Source organism: Seriola aureovittata, chromosome 23 (assembly GCF_021018895.1).
Source record: "Seriola aureovittata isolate HTS-2021-v1 ecotype China chromosome 23, ASM2101889v1, whole genome shotgun sequence".
NCBI classification, from domain to species: Eukaryota; Metazoa; Chordata; class Actinopteri; order Carangiformes; family Carangidae; genus Seriola; species Seriola aureovittata.
In genome coordinates, this window is record NC_079386.1 from 15,630,331 (window position 1) to 15,647,344 (window position 17,014).

Genomic DNA, 17,014 nt, shown 5'->3' on the forward strand with positions numbered 1-17,014 from the left:
GAGAGCACCTACAAATCTATCACACTGGAAACCACCTGAGAGCCAAAAGCACCCTGTCCACATAGTTGCGGCTGTTGTGATCTGATCGCATCTGCTGAGAATAACTTTCGAGGCTGCAGGTGTGTGTGTGTTTCAGCCTCTTTGCTGTCTTTGTTTCCTGTGTCTGAGATGTCTCATTTTCCTCCCTCCAGAAGCCATTTGTTCATGTTCGCTGTGAAAAACAGCTTCTGCAGTGTGAAAAAATTCATCAAGTTAACACGAGGATTTAATTTACTAGTTAAGGGTTTCAGTTTTAATCCATATTTCATTGTGCTGAGTTTGAGTGGTTTCATATTTTCAAAGTTTCACGGAGGTCTAAATCAGGAAATGATTCCTCAACATGTCCACCTCCAATGTTACACTCATGGCTTTTTAATTTAGCGTCTTTGCAGCTAATTTTAAGCAGTTTTGACCCTTTGCTCCGAATGTGCTAATATCTATCTATGTTCAATATGTTCCAAATACGAACCAGATGTAAACAGTGAGTAAGAAAACACTGTAAATGGACTATAACTGCGGGAGACAGCGGCGTTCACCTTCTGCACATGGAGCTGCTCAGGGTGCCACAGAAAAGCTTCCACCGCTGCGTGGAACATCAATTACTCATGCAGCCTCCGCAGCCGATTTCCCTCTCTGGTCGTCCACTCGTTTCCCATGGTGGCGTTTAGGCGTTAGAGGCAGCAGACATGTTGAACTCTTACATTGAAAACATGCTGTTCACGTAAGTCCTGCAAGATCACAGTGGATCCATGCGTCTGAAAAATCCCCCCGCTCTTGTTCAACTGCAGCCACATGCAGGGCAGAAAGTCTGGTGGCAATTTTCTCTCTCTCTCTCTTTTTTTTTTTTTAGTGTGTGTGGGGGTAATTTTCTGCTTTCAGGATTCGAGGAACGTGAAGCCGAGAATGGCACGCTACGCCTACCGAGACGAGCGCGGCCACATCCAAATCCACGCTCTGTACTTTTACTGTTTTGCAGTATATAGAATATACACAAGCAGAGGGCCCCTGGGTGTGCGCACACACACACACACACACACACACACACACGCACACACACACCAAACCCCAGAGCGATCACATCCAATTTGCAGGTTGAACTGAGGGTTCGGTGTGGGAGAACCGGGCCCGCTGCCAACAACAACACCACGGTTTATAGCTGGATGACCATAAAAAACTGTGGTGACATTAATCATATTCAGGATTTTGGTGGCATTTCTGCAAATTAATCAGGGAGATTTATACCAGTGGGAGTTCAGTCAGTGCCTTGCTTTAGGGCACATCACTAATAACAGGTGGGCAGACACAGAGGTGTAGAGAAAGAAAGATGGAGGAAAAAATAAGAAAAATGTAAATACATAGCTTAAAGAGGGACTAAGTGAAAAAGACATATGATCTGTGAGATTCAGGATTTACGAAGAGTGATGAGGAGACGCAGATTAAGGTGGTGTGGAGATGAAATGAAAGGATGAGTAAGAGAAAGACAGAGAAGCGAAGATATACGAGGTCATAAATGTGGGGGTTGAGCTGATTTACAAAGTGGGAAAGACAAAAACAAGAAGCAGCAGTACAGACAGCGATAGCATGCGACTGTGAGAGAGTCGGGGAGTTACCGGGTGTGGGAGAGGGAGGAAATGCATATGTGTGTGTGTGTGTGTGTGTGTGTATATATACGTTTCTATGGCCTGGCTGTGTGTATATATATATATATAAATATATATATATGTGCATCTGGGCAGCAGAGGTTGTTCACTTGGGGAGCGAGGGATGACACAGAGGAGCAGGAGAAGTAAAGCAGAGACAGGAGAGGAGAGGAGATGTGTGCTTCATGGTTTATTACCGTCGTGACGGGTGGAGGCGGGAGAGGAGAAACCAAACCCAAACGGACTCTGTGTTCTGATGTGACGCAGCGTTTTCACTCTGAAACGAGGCTGTCCCATGATGCAATGCATGACAGGAAGGGGAGGAGCTACTAACAGCTGCAAGACAGTGAACTAAATGACTCTGGCTCTTAAGTGAGTGAAGTTTGTACTTCTGGTACGAGTGCAGCTTTTGGTATTAGAACAAGAGAGAATAAAAGGTTAAAAACAGCTGATAACTATTGATTTATTACAGATTGATTAATACTCACGACCAGTTTTTCCTATTTAACCACCAGAAAAAAAAAAAAAAAATTAAGGTTAGAATAAAAAATGAAAGTTAGATAAACTGTAGTTTGGCTGGAACAAACAAATCTTCATGAACATTTATCAGCTGTGTATCTGAAAAAGTGTCATTAAGAGGTAGACACTGCTACAGGTGTATACACACTTCTACACACTTCTACACAATCTACACAATGATGTTTGTTTGTTTATTTTTATTTTCATCACGTTTCTTGACCTTTATGTTCTCATGTTTTCTTTCAGGTGACAGAGAACATCATCTCCAAACAGACCTTCATAGGTGAGTGTCTCTCTCTCTCTCTCACACACACACACACACACAGACACACACACACACACACACACACACACACACACACACACACACACACACACACACACTGACACCCCATCCATCTAAAGTATCACTTCTGACATTCTTGCGTTTCCTCTCTCCCTCAGAGGCGAGAACCATGCCTCGCCCTTTCAACAACTCGGGGTCAAAGTTCATGACCTCCGTGGCCCAGAGGCCATCGGCCCACTTGACTCTCAGAGACACCAGCTCTCAAGGTAAGGTGTCGGGCAAAACTGTGAGAGTGTGTGTGTGTGTGTGTGTGTGTGTTGTCAGTACAGATTAGAGACCAGAGGAAGCTTCGTGAGCGCTGGACTGCACCATATTGTTTGCATGTGCTGAGAAAGAAACCATTAATCAAAATATCAAAGACACTGAACTGTATTTATTCCCTCCCTTCGATGTAAATGACGCAAACATCTGTTCCCAAGGAACAACATTACGGCACCGAGAGCATTAACAAATCACAGCTGAGCGTGGGGCGGGGCTTATAGGTACACGGAAAGAAATGAATCATTAGGCGGAGCAGCTGTTGGACATGATCACAACAATCCATTCAAAATATTCTTCATATTGCTTAAATGATCCTTTTGACCTTTTAATATAAACTCACCTCAATCTTGCCTCACTGTGCAAGCTGCTTAAATATACCTTAAATTAAATGGATAAATCCCTTAATCATTAATGCAAGGGCAGGCTAAGGAGCATAAACAACCCAAGGACTTGAAACGTATTAAGGATAAAATTTACTTTTGTATTTATTACAGTTACTAATCCTCCGCAAATTCCACCTTAATCTCAAATATAACATGTTTAGGATTCCTCTTCCTCGAGGGAACAGCTCTTCTTAGAAATACCACAGACGTTTATTAGGACGGTGTCGTAGATCATGTGTGTTGTTCAACATGCAATTTAAAGTTGTAATGTGTTTTTCTTTGGTGCATGTGTATGTGCGTGTGTGTGCGCGTGTGTGTGTGTGTGTGTTAACCAGTTTGTTACCATATCATTTCATCTGAAACTGGCGTGCAAGCTACAGGGTGTTGACAATCTGGCAAAGCTGCCTGATGTTATTTCCCCTGAGCTGACAAAGGGCAAGGAACGTGTGTGTGTGTGTGTGTGTGTGTGTGTGTGTGCATGTGTGTGTGTGTGTGTGTGTGTGTTGTCAGTACAGATTAGAGACCAGAGGAAGCTTCGTGAGCGCTGGACTGCACCATATTGTTTGCATGTGCTGAGAAAGAAACCATTAATCAAAATATCAAAGACACTGAACTGTATTTATTCCCTCCCTTCGATGTAAATGACGCAAACATCTGTTCCCAAGGAACAACATTACGGCACCGAGAGCATTAACAAATCACAGCTGAGCGTGGGGCGGGGCTTATAGGTACACGGAAAGAAATGAATCATTAGGCGGAGCAGCTGTTGGACATGATCACAACAATCCATTCAAAATATTCTTCATATTGCTTAAATGATCCTTTTGACCTTTTAATATAAACTCACCTCAATCTTGCCTCACTGTGCAAGCTGCTTAAATATACCTTAAATTAAATGGATAAATCCCTTAATCATTAATGCAAGGGCAGGCTAAGGAGCATAAACAACCCAAGGACTTGAAACGTATTAAGGATAAAATTTACTTTTGTATTTATTACAGTTACTAATCCTCCGCAAATTCCACCTTAATCTCAAATATAACATGTTTAGGATTCCTCTTCCTCGAGGGAACAGCTCTTCTTAGAAATACCACAGACGTTTATTAGGACGGTGTCGTAGATCATGTGTGTTGTTCAACATGCAATTTAAAGTTGTAATGTGTTTTTCTTTGGTGCATGTGTATGTGCGTGTGTGTGCGCGTGTGTGTGTGTGTGTTAACCAGTTTGTTACCATATCATTTCATCTGAAACTGGCGTGCAAGCTACAGGGTGTTGACAATCTGGCAAAGCTGCCTGATGTTATTTCCCCTGAGCTGACAAAGGGCAAGGAACGTGTGTGTGTGTGTGTGTGTGTGTGCATGTGTGTGTGTGTGTGTGTGTGCGCATGTGTGTGTGTGTGTGTGTGTGTGCGCATGTGTGTGTGTGTGTGTGTGTGTGAGAAGGAAGAAGGAAGAGAGGATTTCTCAGCCTGGCTTTCTCATAAGGAAGCGCAAGAGCGAGAGGAATTTTGAGGGTTGACCTTTGATGTTATTCCTAATAAACCATTATGATACTAATGTGAAGGAAACAACGGTCTGTCACACAACTACAGTACTGCAAGTGTGCGCGCACACACACACACACACACACACACACTGAAATCATCAAATTACTCATATGACAGAGCTACAATAGCTATAATTAAAGCAATTATTGTACTACAGCTTTTGAAAAGTTACCGCAATGGAAACTTATTATTGTGCAACATTTCCCTTCTGTAGTTGTTCCGACATTTCATGTGCAAAAAATATGCAAACATGCACGAGAACGATGGGAGACAGGAAATGATGCACGCACAGGAAAAGATGTGCGTTGAATATTGAGGGACAGAGCCAAAGACAAAACCTTTTAACTGCTGTAACTCAATGCACGAGTTATGTTAAACCACTGGTAACCATAGCAACAGGCCACCGGTGAAACCGTGAACGGCGAAACTGCAGAAAACATAATGCAAATAAACAAACAACGACAGGAAGTGTTTCCAGGGGACACTAAAAAAAAAAAGTGATGAACCCGGCCGGGACTCGTTGTTCAATGGCCAGCTGTGATTTTTAAAAGTTAAAAGCATTACCTGCGCAGCTCGTACAGGACTCTCCATGTAAACCCTGCAACGCTGCAGCACCAGTACGTTCACGGTGCTTATCTCAGGCATGTGGTGGACAGATTCGACATCTTAGATAAATCAAGATTTGCACGTCGATCTATCCTTTATCTCTACATTCCCTCTGATCCCTGAGCAGAAAATACACAGCGCATCCATTCCACACATACATGTTTTTCTAACGCCGCATGGTAGGTGGTTTCCAAGGTTTTGACCGCCGCATTTTTTTCCCCTCACTTCGCACGGTTTTAGACAAGTCGCTCAGTGTTTCAGCTGTTCTCGAAGCTTTAGGGAATGATGCATCTTATTCTTCATGTGTTTACTGTGTCAGTTGCTGCTGCTGTTGAGCTTTTGGCTCGTTGATGCTTTGCACCTTTACAGCCTTGGCTTGAGTTTCCTTTTTATAGGAATCACACGATGAGCCAAGATGATATTTCTTTGCCTGTCAACTCTTTGTAAACCCAGCAGTGAGATCTTATTTTCACCCCCCTCCCGCTATTTCCACTATTTTCTCTCGCCAACAGGGTTCGCTCCCTACCCGATCCCCACACCGGGTCTCCACCAGTCCTGTCGCCACGTGGTCCGCTCATGGGCCAATCAAAGCTTTGGAGCTCACCTGCACAACATGACCCTTACCAATGGGAAGCTGCGAGTGCCTCAGGATGGGCGTTACTACCTGTACTCACAGGTGATCATACTCTCCCTTATAATTTCCCAGAAATCCACACAGTGAAATGTTTGTTTGTTTTGGTTTGTTCTCTTTTAGTCCAACCACACTGGTGAGGCCTACAAACAAACAACATACACCAGACTACACCAAAAATTCTGATTCATAATATATGATCCAGATCTGCCTCAGAATTGAATAGGTTCATCCCTGGCCTATGTCCCATGCGAGGGGTCCTGACGGCGAGGTTAATAGCTACTGATCTAGACTTTAGAAACACGGAAGCGACTTCAAAACAACAGAAATATTTAACAATAGCGACACGCAGCTTCTGTAAATATGAAATAATTCATCCCTCCCTTGCTCCCTCCCCTTCTTCCAGGTGTATTTTCGTTATCCGTCCCCAGCGGCCAGTGATGGAGACCAGCGCAGCGTCAGCCACCAGCTGGTGCAGTGCGTCTACAAGAAAACCTCCTACCCAAGCCCCATACAGGTACAGCATCGCATTTTTAACCTCAAACAATACGATCATCAGACCATCAAGTTTCTTCCTTACCTTCATCTTCTCCCTCCGTCTTGTTCTCCAGCTCCTGAAGGGGGTGGGAACTAAGTGCTGGGCTCCAGACGCCGAGTACGCCCTGCACTCCGTCTACCAGGGAGGACTCTTCGAGCTGAGGGCCGGCGACGAGCTCTTCGTCTCCGTCTCTTCCCCAACCATGGTCAACGCCGACGATTCCTCCAGCTACTTTGGTGCCTTCCGCCTGGACCTCTGAGAGGAAGGGACAGGAGGAAAAAAAAACAGAAAGACAAGATGGGACGATGGATGGGCTTGAGACAATGAGCGAGGGTCTTTTTGAATATCCGTTGATTGGGGGGAAGAAAAATAAAAAAGACAAGAAGTGTGCGATGTTGGGCTGGATCTTGGATCCACAGTGTTTGCTTGGACGGATACGTTGAAGGACGGAAGGATTGGGGTTTGAAGGCCTCGCTTGAGTGACGAACGCTATAAAAAGGACGGGGGTGACGGGGAAAAGAAAGAGTGGATTTGTCTTGCTTACTCTCCATTAAGAGAAACCTTACCGCTGAGAGCAAGATATTCAGAGATACATGTGCAATCACGCGAAAATAAATGTGAGGATATTGATTTACTGTTGATTTTTGAGGAGGGAAATTACCTTTTGGATGTCAAAAAGAGAAGTAAAGCCACGGAAAAACATTTAAGATCTTCCTGTTCGATCAGAAGTGCCCCCCCCCCTCCCAAAACAAAAAAGAAAGAAAGAAATTAGGCCACATAAATCCCAACGTATCTCGCATTCAACGACCTTTTTGTGGGAAGCAATCGGACCCTCATATTTGGATTGCAGACCAGAGAATGTACACACAATAAACACTCAAATCCTCCGCATCGAAGATGTGAGGAAGGGACTGTGGAACCGTAGCAGAAGAAAAATCAAATGATCAAACCAAAGCAAAAAAAATTGTGGAATATAACTTCTTTTTTTTTTTTTTCTTACACGTGCCATGAGAGTACTGTACATATGTATGACTGAGAATGAGATTTAGACAATGAACTGTGGTGATTAAAGTAATTAAAAGTAATTCATATGTACCATGACTGGACTTTAAACCACTTGGAGATTGCTGAGGATTTTCTACATGCAACCCCTACAACTGTGGATCTTTTTATTTTATTTTTTATTTTTTATGCCAAGGATAGGAGGATAACGGCAGCCTCTTTGTACTGGATACTGTACAGTAATAAGACTGTGAGAGGAGACACAAAGTGCCTTTTGAACAACGGAGTCTGCGAGGAAAAAGGAGAAATGAAAACAAGGAGGGGGAGGAAGAGGGAGATCACTCTTGTAGATTCCTACAAGAGTGAACCCAGCGGTGGAAGATAAAAAGCAAAGAGAGAGTGAAAGAAGCTGAGGGTGGTATGCAGCTTGACCAGTCTGTATTGTTATGCTCTTCTTCTCTCTCTCTCTTTCACTTTCCCCCTTTTTTTTTTTTTCATGCAAAGAATTTTATCCATCTCGTCTTTCTCGTCTAACCTGTGAAGCTGCATTCAGTTTTATTTTACGGATCAGTTCAGCAACAAACCAGAAAACAACAGACTTATGTGAACAAGCAGATACATGGGAAAACAGGCTAGTCTCACAGAGCGTGGTGGAAAAGTGAACGTTAGCTTGTAGGTAGGACGTGTTTCACATTGAAATATAGTCATTGAAACTTTATTGAAACACCTAGCCAAATTTAACCCAGGTTAGCTTATTTCACTAAGACATGGATTTAGCACAAAAACTTAAACTAACATCAAAGAGAAGTTTGATACCACCTTCAAATCTAGCCATGGATATATTGCGCTAAAGACAGTTAGCTTAGCTAGCTAAGGCTAAAAACCATTGGAAACAGCTAGCTTGAAAAAGAGTTTTGTTATGTTTGGACACAGTAAGGCGCGCAGAGTTAAGCTAACCGTCTCCTGGTCTTAGCTTCATATTTAAAAGACACTTATGAAGGTGGTATCAAGCATATTTCCCAAAATGGCGAAATATTCCTTTAATGTACAACTACCAGCTACTTCTTAAGTGCCAATCAGATGTGTTTTAACATTATAGATTAAGATTAAAGAAAACAAAAATTGATTGTAGGGCTATATCAATGCTAAAGCTGTTGTTAAAGTCATAGTGGGGTTGTACCTTTACAAGCCCAAACCAAGAGCTAAGTGCATCCAATATGGCTGCCAGTCACCTGGAAACACTGATAACATAGACAAAAACACATGCATAATATAGCTATGTGCCAAGCACACCCATATGTTGTGAATCTGGAACATTGTCCCTCAGTAAAACAGTTTGTCAAGCGAACACAGAAAAGGTGAATTTATTCTAGGAAAACACAGACCAAATTTAGTAATAACACGCAAATGAAGAAAGATTTGAAAGCAGAGGATGTTTGCAGATATAAACCATGCACCAACTAGTAGAGACTCAACCCCTACACACCGTTTCTATCTGGCACGCACACATGTATATGCACATAAAGCAGCCATACATATCACATCATACTAAGTCCAGGCTGGCCTGCGCTCCACAGACACATACATCACCCAGTGTCACAGCCAGTGTACTCATTTATCGGCACTGTCTAGCCTCCCTTTGCCATCTGGTAGTTGTCAGTGATCAGCTGGAGGCTTGCAGGGAGTGTGTTTGTGTGACAGAGTGTGTATGTGCACTAGTAGTACATGTGTGTTCAAAATGGGCTCGGCTCACATGGACAATTCAGAAAACAAGGTCGAACTAACCGACACGAGAATGGGATTCATACACTTAAACACAGACACTTTTAATAAGGTGATATCCCGGATAAGTCTCTCAATCTGGCACTGTGGTTCACATATACCTGTGTATATACTCTGCGCAAGGTTACGTTATACTATAGGTTTGTTAGGGAAGTTATGAAAACACAATAACACATGCAGTTTATTCTTCTGCACAAAGAACAAAATTGAAGGCAAATTTCATTTTGTATTTGATTGCTGTTTTAGCTGCTTTTTTTTTTTTTTTTTTGCCGGGTGGCGTGCACCTGGTCACGTTTCTGTTGGGCGCTACGTCGCATCACACATACTCTCACAAGCTCTCTGTGAACTCGAGCCTAAACCTGTTTATTATCCAGGGTTAACTTCCACTATCACACAGCTTTTTTTCTTGCTTTCTTTCTTTCTTTCTTTCTTTCTTTCTTTCTTGCACTCCAACCACAACAAATAGTTTGTTGAACCAGGTCCAGCGATGGTGATAATGTAACGTACACACCCACGTTATAGCAGCATATAAACCCCTGGAGCAGCTGGGAAAACTCTTGCGTTGAATGTGTATGAGCAGTGTTTGTACTGGACAGTTTTGTAGCTGTGAACATGTGTAGCACATTGTTGCGAAGGAAATAAACAAATATCTGAACTTTTTCCTCTGAATGTGGAGAAATGGTGACGAGAACATCAAGTCAGCTACTGACCCCAGTGCAGCCAACCCAGTTAACATGGCCTTGATAATTCAAAAAGGTCAAAATACTTCTACAGTATACAGACATAAAAATGTGCTAAAATTGGTTGAAAAATTTTAGTTTTTTGCACATCCTTAATTGTGTATTAGCATTGTTTCAACAGCATTTCAATGACTAGATTTCAAGATGTGGTGAAGAGTCATTTAAATACTGATGATGTGGGTTAAAATATGATAAATGGGAAAGGTGAGAAGGAAATAGCCTCTTTTTTAGATAGTTTTATGTTGTTTTTTTATTTATAGGTATAACACATCTCATAGACATCTGAAACCTGTGATGAAGGGCTGCAAGTAGACGAAAAGGTTGCGAGCTACTGGTAAAAATGTTTCTAAAAGCTTAAATTTTCAAACCAAATTTAGCCTCATTACAATTAAATTACTTCTAGACATCATTTAACTTCCATATCCCAGAGTCAGCGCTCACTGGGATGCACTCACTGTGTGAAAGGCAGAAAAAGCGATCCACAGTTTCTGTTCTGTGGCTGATCCCTGACCTTTGACCTCCCTCTGAAGAAATCGGGCACCGCAGAGTAGAGAAACACCTCCTGGGATCTATTTACCCCACTGTCATTGCTAAATCATTGGCAGTCGTTCTGCTGAGATCCAGTCCAAACATAATTTTGTTAAGTTTCTTTGCAGGAAGCAAAAACGCAAGACTCCCGCTGGTTGGTTAATTAAATGTTTTCTGAGTTTCAATGGTTTTCATTTGCGGCACCATGCAGAGAGAGCGTGCTCATCTCTCAGCACTTTCACAACCCTTATTTTTCAGTTAGGTAATAAATAAGCCATGTGTGCGCATGCTGCTTTAGATGCCTCTGTTTATGCTTAAAAAGCATGAAAACCATAAGCCTGCCTGCACAGTGTGGGGCCCTGTCATCCCAAATCAACTCCACTACTGATGACGGCTAAATCAAATGGTGCGTTTTGAGATACAAACACCAAACTTTACCATCGGATTGCAAACAGTGTATATTCCAGTTCTAGGAACACTTTTTAAGCTCCATTTAAAATCAAAAGGAGTTGATCCGAGCTCAACCAGTTCAGGTCCAAGACAAAAACACAGACAAAACTATTCCCACTACTATAAAGAAAATATTGCTCTAATTGCCAAATGCTTTCACACCAGTCACCAGTAGGTTTAAGTTCTGACTTTCAGATTTAAGGATGATAATGTGTGAACAGACTGAAGGCAAAAAAGCCCCCGAAAACAAGTTGTATTCAATGATGTGGACGTAAACTCCCTCAAATTAAAGCTGAGACTCAGTTTTAGTTCAAATACAAAGAGCTGAAGTGCAGAAATATTACAACAGAAGTTTCTGTTTTGTCTCAAATCCACATGAAAACCAATGCGAAAAACAGAAAATTAAATTAAATTCAAACATCTCACTAAAATTTCCCAACCATTTGAGTCGGGTCCAAACCGAGGAGTGTTTTTTCTTGCTAACCACTGAACTCAAAGAAAATGGCCCCAGAGGAAAAAATTTTCATTGATGTAAGATCTGCTCTGAAGCGTCCGTCTCGAAGGAAAACGACTTATTGGGCAATTAAAACCAGATCAGCCGACTGGACAAACAGCATATAGGTCTGTAGTTTTACATGTCAGTTAGAAGGAGTTATGTGTGTGTGCGCTGACATTTGAAACTGACACGTTGTTAGCTCTCGGCTCTGAAACCAACACGAGGTCAGTTTAATCAATTACATTCCCAAACAAGAAAACACCGCAGCACAGCCCAGCGCTGTTGAACTTGGCAGTTCAGTTTGCATCATTGAATGAAGCCCATGTTTCATGTGTGTGTAGAATATTCTGTTCGCTCTGTAATTATATCTTGTGTGTTTTTGTTGCATTTAGTTTTGCACACACACACACACAAAAAAAAAAAAAAGAAACCCCAAAAGCAGTTTTGGCCCAAAGTGCCTTTTGAACTGCAGATCAGTTTCTACAGTTTGTAGGGGTCGTATTGGAAACTGCCAGACCACAAGTCGGACACACCGCATCCATTATTTGTTCTCCTTTAGACCTGGAGAGAGATACTGAGCAGTCCGCTGTGAAGGACTCCCAGATATAGACCTCATATAAATCAGCACCGAGACCGGTCTCCAGCTGGGTTCTGTTTCCAGCTCCCATCCAGTTTCCATGCCATGTTTTTGAAAAATAATGCGGCTTGCTGGACATAATTATAGATTTCATTACAAGCCTTGTTTCGGTTTGTCAGACCGGTTGTCCAAAAGCAACAGTTTCCGAGGCTTTAAATGTGGTAGAAACCCCCCGCTGGTGGAGAAACACCACCAACCATCCGCTGTGAAGATGCCGGTAAAATAAATGTAGCTGGAACCACAAGATTTGTCTACGATGGTCTGTCCGCCATACTTTATCCAAGGACTCTATGGAGTCCTTGGACAAACCGCACTGTGGATTCTTGAGCCATAAGAAAACATCTTGAACGCAACCTTCTCGAAAAAGCACATAAACAATATACTAACAAAAGAGGAACCGACTCTTAAAAAGCATCATCACAGTTCCACATGGTACCTTTAATTTAATAACACTGGTGTGGTTGCAGATTGTGGTTTTAGCTATGCAGCATGTGCTACACATATTTAAAGGGGTCAAAGGCAAATTTTCTCGATTAAGATTCGCACAGCTGAGATGTCTGCGGTGCGGGTGCGTTGGAAAGTGTCAATATCGTTCTTGAAAAGAAGAATATCCAAGATTCATCCCAACATTTCAGTCTCTCCAGACCTTCGTAGAGAGAGACCAAAACGTTCGGATGATCAATAAACTGCGATGCCAAGCCAGAGCAGTGTGCAGGATGTTCTTTTCAAGACTCAGGAGTCAAAGGCAGAAATATTCTCCTTTTCTGAGTTAAATTCACTCATTTATTCACACTTCCTGCTTGGTTGTTGCCCATTAGCTGATTTTCGTCATGGTTCAGTGGCTCTTCGAGGTGCGACTGAAACAATGAGGCTACTTCTGCTTCCACACCAGCTCCAAGAAACATCTGTGGTTTATAAAATAATTGCCTTAAAAATCTACAATTCATGGTTGTTAAATGAAATTTATGGTTGTTTTGAAATCGTCCCCTGTGACATCATGTTGCTGGCGTTGAGATTGAAAAACATAGCGACTCATCGGGACCAGATTACTGACATTGTTCCATTGACTATAATGGGTTCCTGTTTCTAATTTTTTTTATCTGAGCAAGACACAATGAAAAACAATGTTTGTAGCAGGATAATCGCATTTGGTAAACTTTTCAAATGCAGCAGCTGAAAGAGGGTAAATGAAATCCAGACCTTCCGGCCTCCAGAACTTTCTAGTGCAGAATGGGCTTGAGAAAAACATAATTACGATTGTACTGCTCCACTTTTGAAGACTTGAACTTTAACCTTAAATCAAAGTCACAAGCATGAATAAATATAACCATTGAAAAAAGGTGAGGACAGGCAAATTGTCCACACTTTAGGGGACTGTAACTGCTAAAACCATAGAAATAAAATAGCTCATGTACAGTACACAGTGACTACGACGCACAGACGAGCTGCTGATTTTTCCTTTTACACCGACGCCTCCGAGCAACAGTTGATCATCATTGGAGACTGAGCAGCTCCACACTTTCCCATCTGTTCCAGGGATTTTGAAAGAGCAACTGTCTCAACTTTCTACCACTAAATTTACACTTAATTTATTTTCTCGTCACTAAACTTGCAGCACAGCCTTTATAGTGTTTCCTGCATTACATTTTTCCAGATCTTTCTACTTTTTTTTTTTTACTTCATTTTGTTTTTTGTCTCAAACATGCACCACTCCTTTAAAACACTGTCTATGAATGTAGATATTGTTCAATACATATCTTTTCTCTTGTTGATTGCCTAGTGCCTTTTTAAAGATGATGCTCCTTTTGTTTTATTTTGTGCTCAAATAAAGTGCCTGTTGTCAGACGGATGTCGGTGTCGAGTCATTTATTTGAAATCCAACGTATGATTTATCACCAGGGTTAGAGGAGGTTAGAGGTTTCAATAGTTTCTGATAAACAAATGCAGAAAAACAGGAGGTTAAATGCACCAGGATTCACACTTCTCCCATATTGTATAAAGTGAGATTTGCATGTGTAGTTTGATTATAGATCAGGTCTAGTTTCTATATTAATACTGTGAAAGTATCAAAGCCTCAGTCCACAGAGAAATGCACACAGCCTGTATTCAGAAACTGAGCCTTAAAACCAGCCGTCAGGACTTCCTGTAACTGTGTGATGTCACAACAAAGCAGTCACTGCCCTCAGCTATGCCCCCAGTATCCTTCCCAGGGATTGGTCATTTTAGAGAGGAGAGGCTCAGAGCCTCCTCTCTTCTGATTGGCTCACCGACCCGTTGTAACTGTAGCTCCAGAGAGAAGCCTGAGAGAGGAGATGTGAAACTACACCGAGATGGTTTTTGGTTCATAAAACCACAAATATATCTTCAAACCTTCAAATAAAACACAGAAAAGTGTAAAATATTGGACCTTTAACATCAGACTTTCAGACATCAGACAGTTTCCTTAGCTTGACAGATGTAATCTAAGTGCTTCTTTTATGTCTCTGCAATGCAGAGGTTGTAAAATGATAAAACTCAAAGAACATTTTCATTGTTGACATGGAGGGAGAGATGTGTTTTTGTAAATGACACGTAACCAGTGAAATTTTAGCCCCCCCCCATAAAATCATCACAATCGACTGACTAATAGTTGCTCTAAAACAACTTTAAAAATCTAATCTACTCATTTGGGACCGCAGCTGCGATCGACCACAGACGCCGGCTCAACTTGGTTTTCACTTCACCTACAACTACTCCCTCAAGCTTTTATAATAACAAAGGTGCTTTTAATCAATTTGCCTGGTCAAAAGGTCAGAGTCTCACCTTTGCTCTGCGTTTTACGCCACATTCATGCAGGAATTTTATTATCTTGGGACATACAGTTACTCGCAATAATTGCTCTGAGACTGTCAGTGATTTTGACCCCATGTGGATCTACGGTGACTGTAATTTGTCCAGTAAAATTTCCAGCACAAATTGCATACCGTTTTTTTTTTTCCCCTTTTCTTTTTTAAGAAACAGAGGTCTCCTGGTAATACTGATCCTGTGCAAACTGAACTCACAGTAACTGCTTTTGGCAGCATATTTCAGCCCTCATCTAGTTTCATACGGATGCAGGAGTGCACGCTTCACAACTGCTGCACCTCAACATGGAGACCGATGAAGGGAGGGAGCAGGTCCCATGAATAAACTGAGGAAACCTAAAGTAAAAAGAAAAAAAAAAAAAAAGGTGGATTAGGTGCAAGCTTGCATGAGACGATATTGTTAGTTTCACATCTGTCTCTCGGCCAGATGTGAAATTACTTGACAAACCTTGGATCAGTTAGATTTGTGTCAATTTGAACAAGAGAATACAAATAAATCAGGGGAAAAAAGTGAGGATAAGACTAAATAAACCTAAGTTTTGCAATGAAAAGAGACAAGGAAAAATTACAACTTAAACTGAAAAACAGCAGGGGCTTTTTTCCTCTTTGTGAAATATGGTTTCCATTGTACGCACATGTAATGTACATTACAGTGACAGAGATATAAATTAACCGGTGGCCGTTCGCCCTTTGGAACACCTGTTGCTAATACATCATTAATGTATGTGATCCGCCCGGGCAGCGGCATTCAGCAGTTCATTGTCTTCAAATAAAAGAGTCAAATGAGGCCATTATAATGACTGATGCGCGGTTTAGAGGCGTCTACCTGCTTTACATCTCCCCAGCTCCATAAATAAAGAGCCCGGCGTGGATCCTCGCAGACCCTCGGGGTTAAGCAAGGACAGTTCTGTTGACACAGTAACATCTGAGATTCACATTCAGTTTACATAAGCTCTGGCTTAACTTAATGTCTTGCTGATGTTTTGAGTGGGTATTAGCATAAACCAGAACCATGCACTTCAAGCAGCTCTTCGACCACTCCCAGACTGAAGGGACCGGAGCGAAAGCCACATGAAAAAGAGAAAACAATTAGAATAACTCCCAACATACAATGACTGAGAAGAGACTTGTTTCCATGTTCATCTCAGCGGAGTCCAAACATGAAAAATAAAGACGATAGCTACATAATGCTGCAGCAGAAGTCATGCAGATTCCCTCATGACTCGGTGGACAAAGGGGCAGTGTGTGCAGGAATGTTCACTTTCACTACCCCTGTGCACAGACGGGTGAAGAATGTGTGTAATTTAAGCGTACTGTGTGAATGCATGTGCGTCCTCTCTGACGGACAGCGTGTAGATCCACGCACGATACCGTCAGACTCCCAGACGAATTCAGCATAATGTGGAACAGGGAAAGCATGTGTGTGGCACAAGGAGGAGAGAGTGTTTATATGAATGCGGTCAAATATTATTATATTTTATTGTATTCGTAAATGAGATTTTACGATTTGACAAAGCAATCATCTGCATAAATAATCAATAAAAAGGGGGATATGCTTCTCTTTTGAGTTTTACAACCTCGCCAGAACCTGTAATGGGTTTGGACAGTGGGTCATGTGTCGGGTGGGGTTGGGGTCAAGTAGATGCACATGTTGACTGAAGGGCGTTAGCCTGACGAGCTAACAGTCGGTACCGGATGAAATGAAGCAAAGACTCGTAGAAGGGGAGTTTCTTAAAATCCCCATTGTTTCCGGGGGAAGGCCACTGCGTGACCTTGTCGTGACATTAACCAATAATGCAGATCTAATCTATTATTTACATCCTATAGTGTGTGTGCCACCACTAAACCTTCATCGTATTAATTTGGACGTTACAACAGAGAACAGGAGATCCATTTTTAACTCTCCATCCCAGAGGTCGGCGCTGTCAGGGCGGCTTTTTAATGTTTCATCAGAGCAGAAGAGAACATGAAATCTCCGTGCGAATGGACTTAAACAATGCAAATAAAAGCTGTAGATGCTGGTTGAC

The 17,014-nt window shown here is 42.0% G+C and overlaps 1 protein-coding gene across 1 annotated transcript in view; it reads left to right on the forward strand.

Moving 5' to 3' along the window:
- The window catches only part of LOC130164984 (tumor necrosis factor ligand superfamily member 10-like), a 35,672-nt gene extending 21,679 nt beyond the window's left edge, over positions 1 to 13,993 (forward strand). The window contains exons 2-6 of the mRNA XM_056370008.1: positions 2,445 to 2,481; positions 2,643 to 2,750; positions 5,853 to 6,016; positions 6,378 to 6,488; positions 6,583 to 13,993. Coding sequence (XP_056225983.1) covers positions 2,654 to 2,750; positions 5,853 to 6,016; positions 6,378 to 6,488; positions 6,583 to 6,768 — 558 coding nt within the window. The 5' untranslated portion in view covers positions 2,445 to 2,481; positions 2,643 to 2,653 and the 3' untranslated portion in view covers positions 6,769 to 13,993. The remainder of the gene's footprint in view (positions 1 to 2,444; positions 2,482 to 2,642; positions 2,751 to 5,852; positions 6,017 to 6,377; positions 6,489 to 6,582) is intronic.
- Positions 13,994 to 17,014: the final 3,021 nt, after the last annotated feature.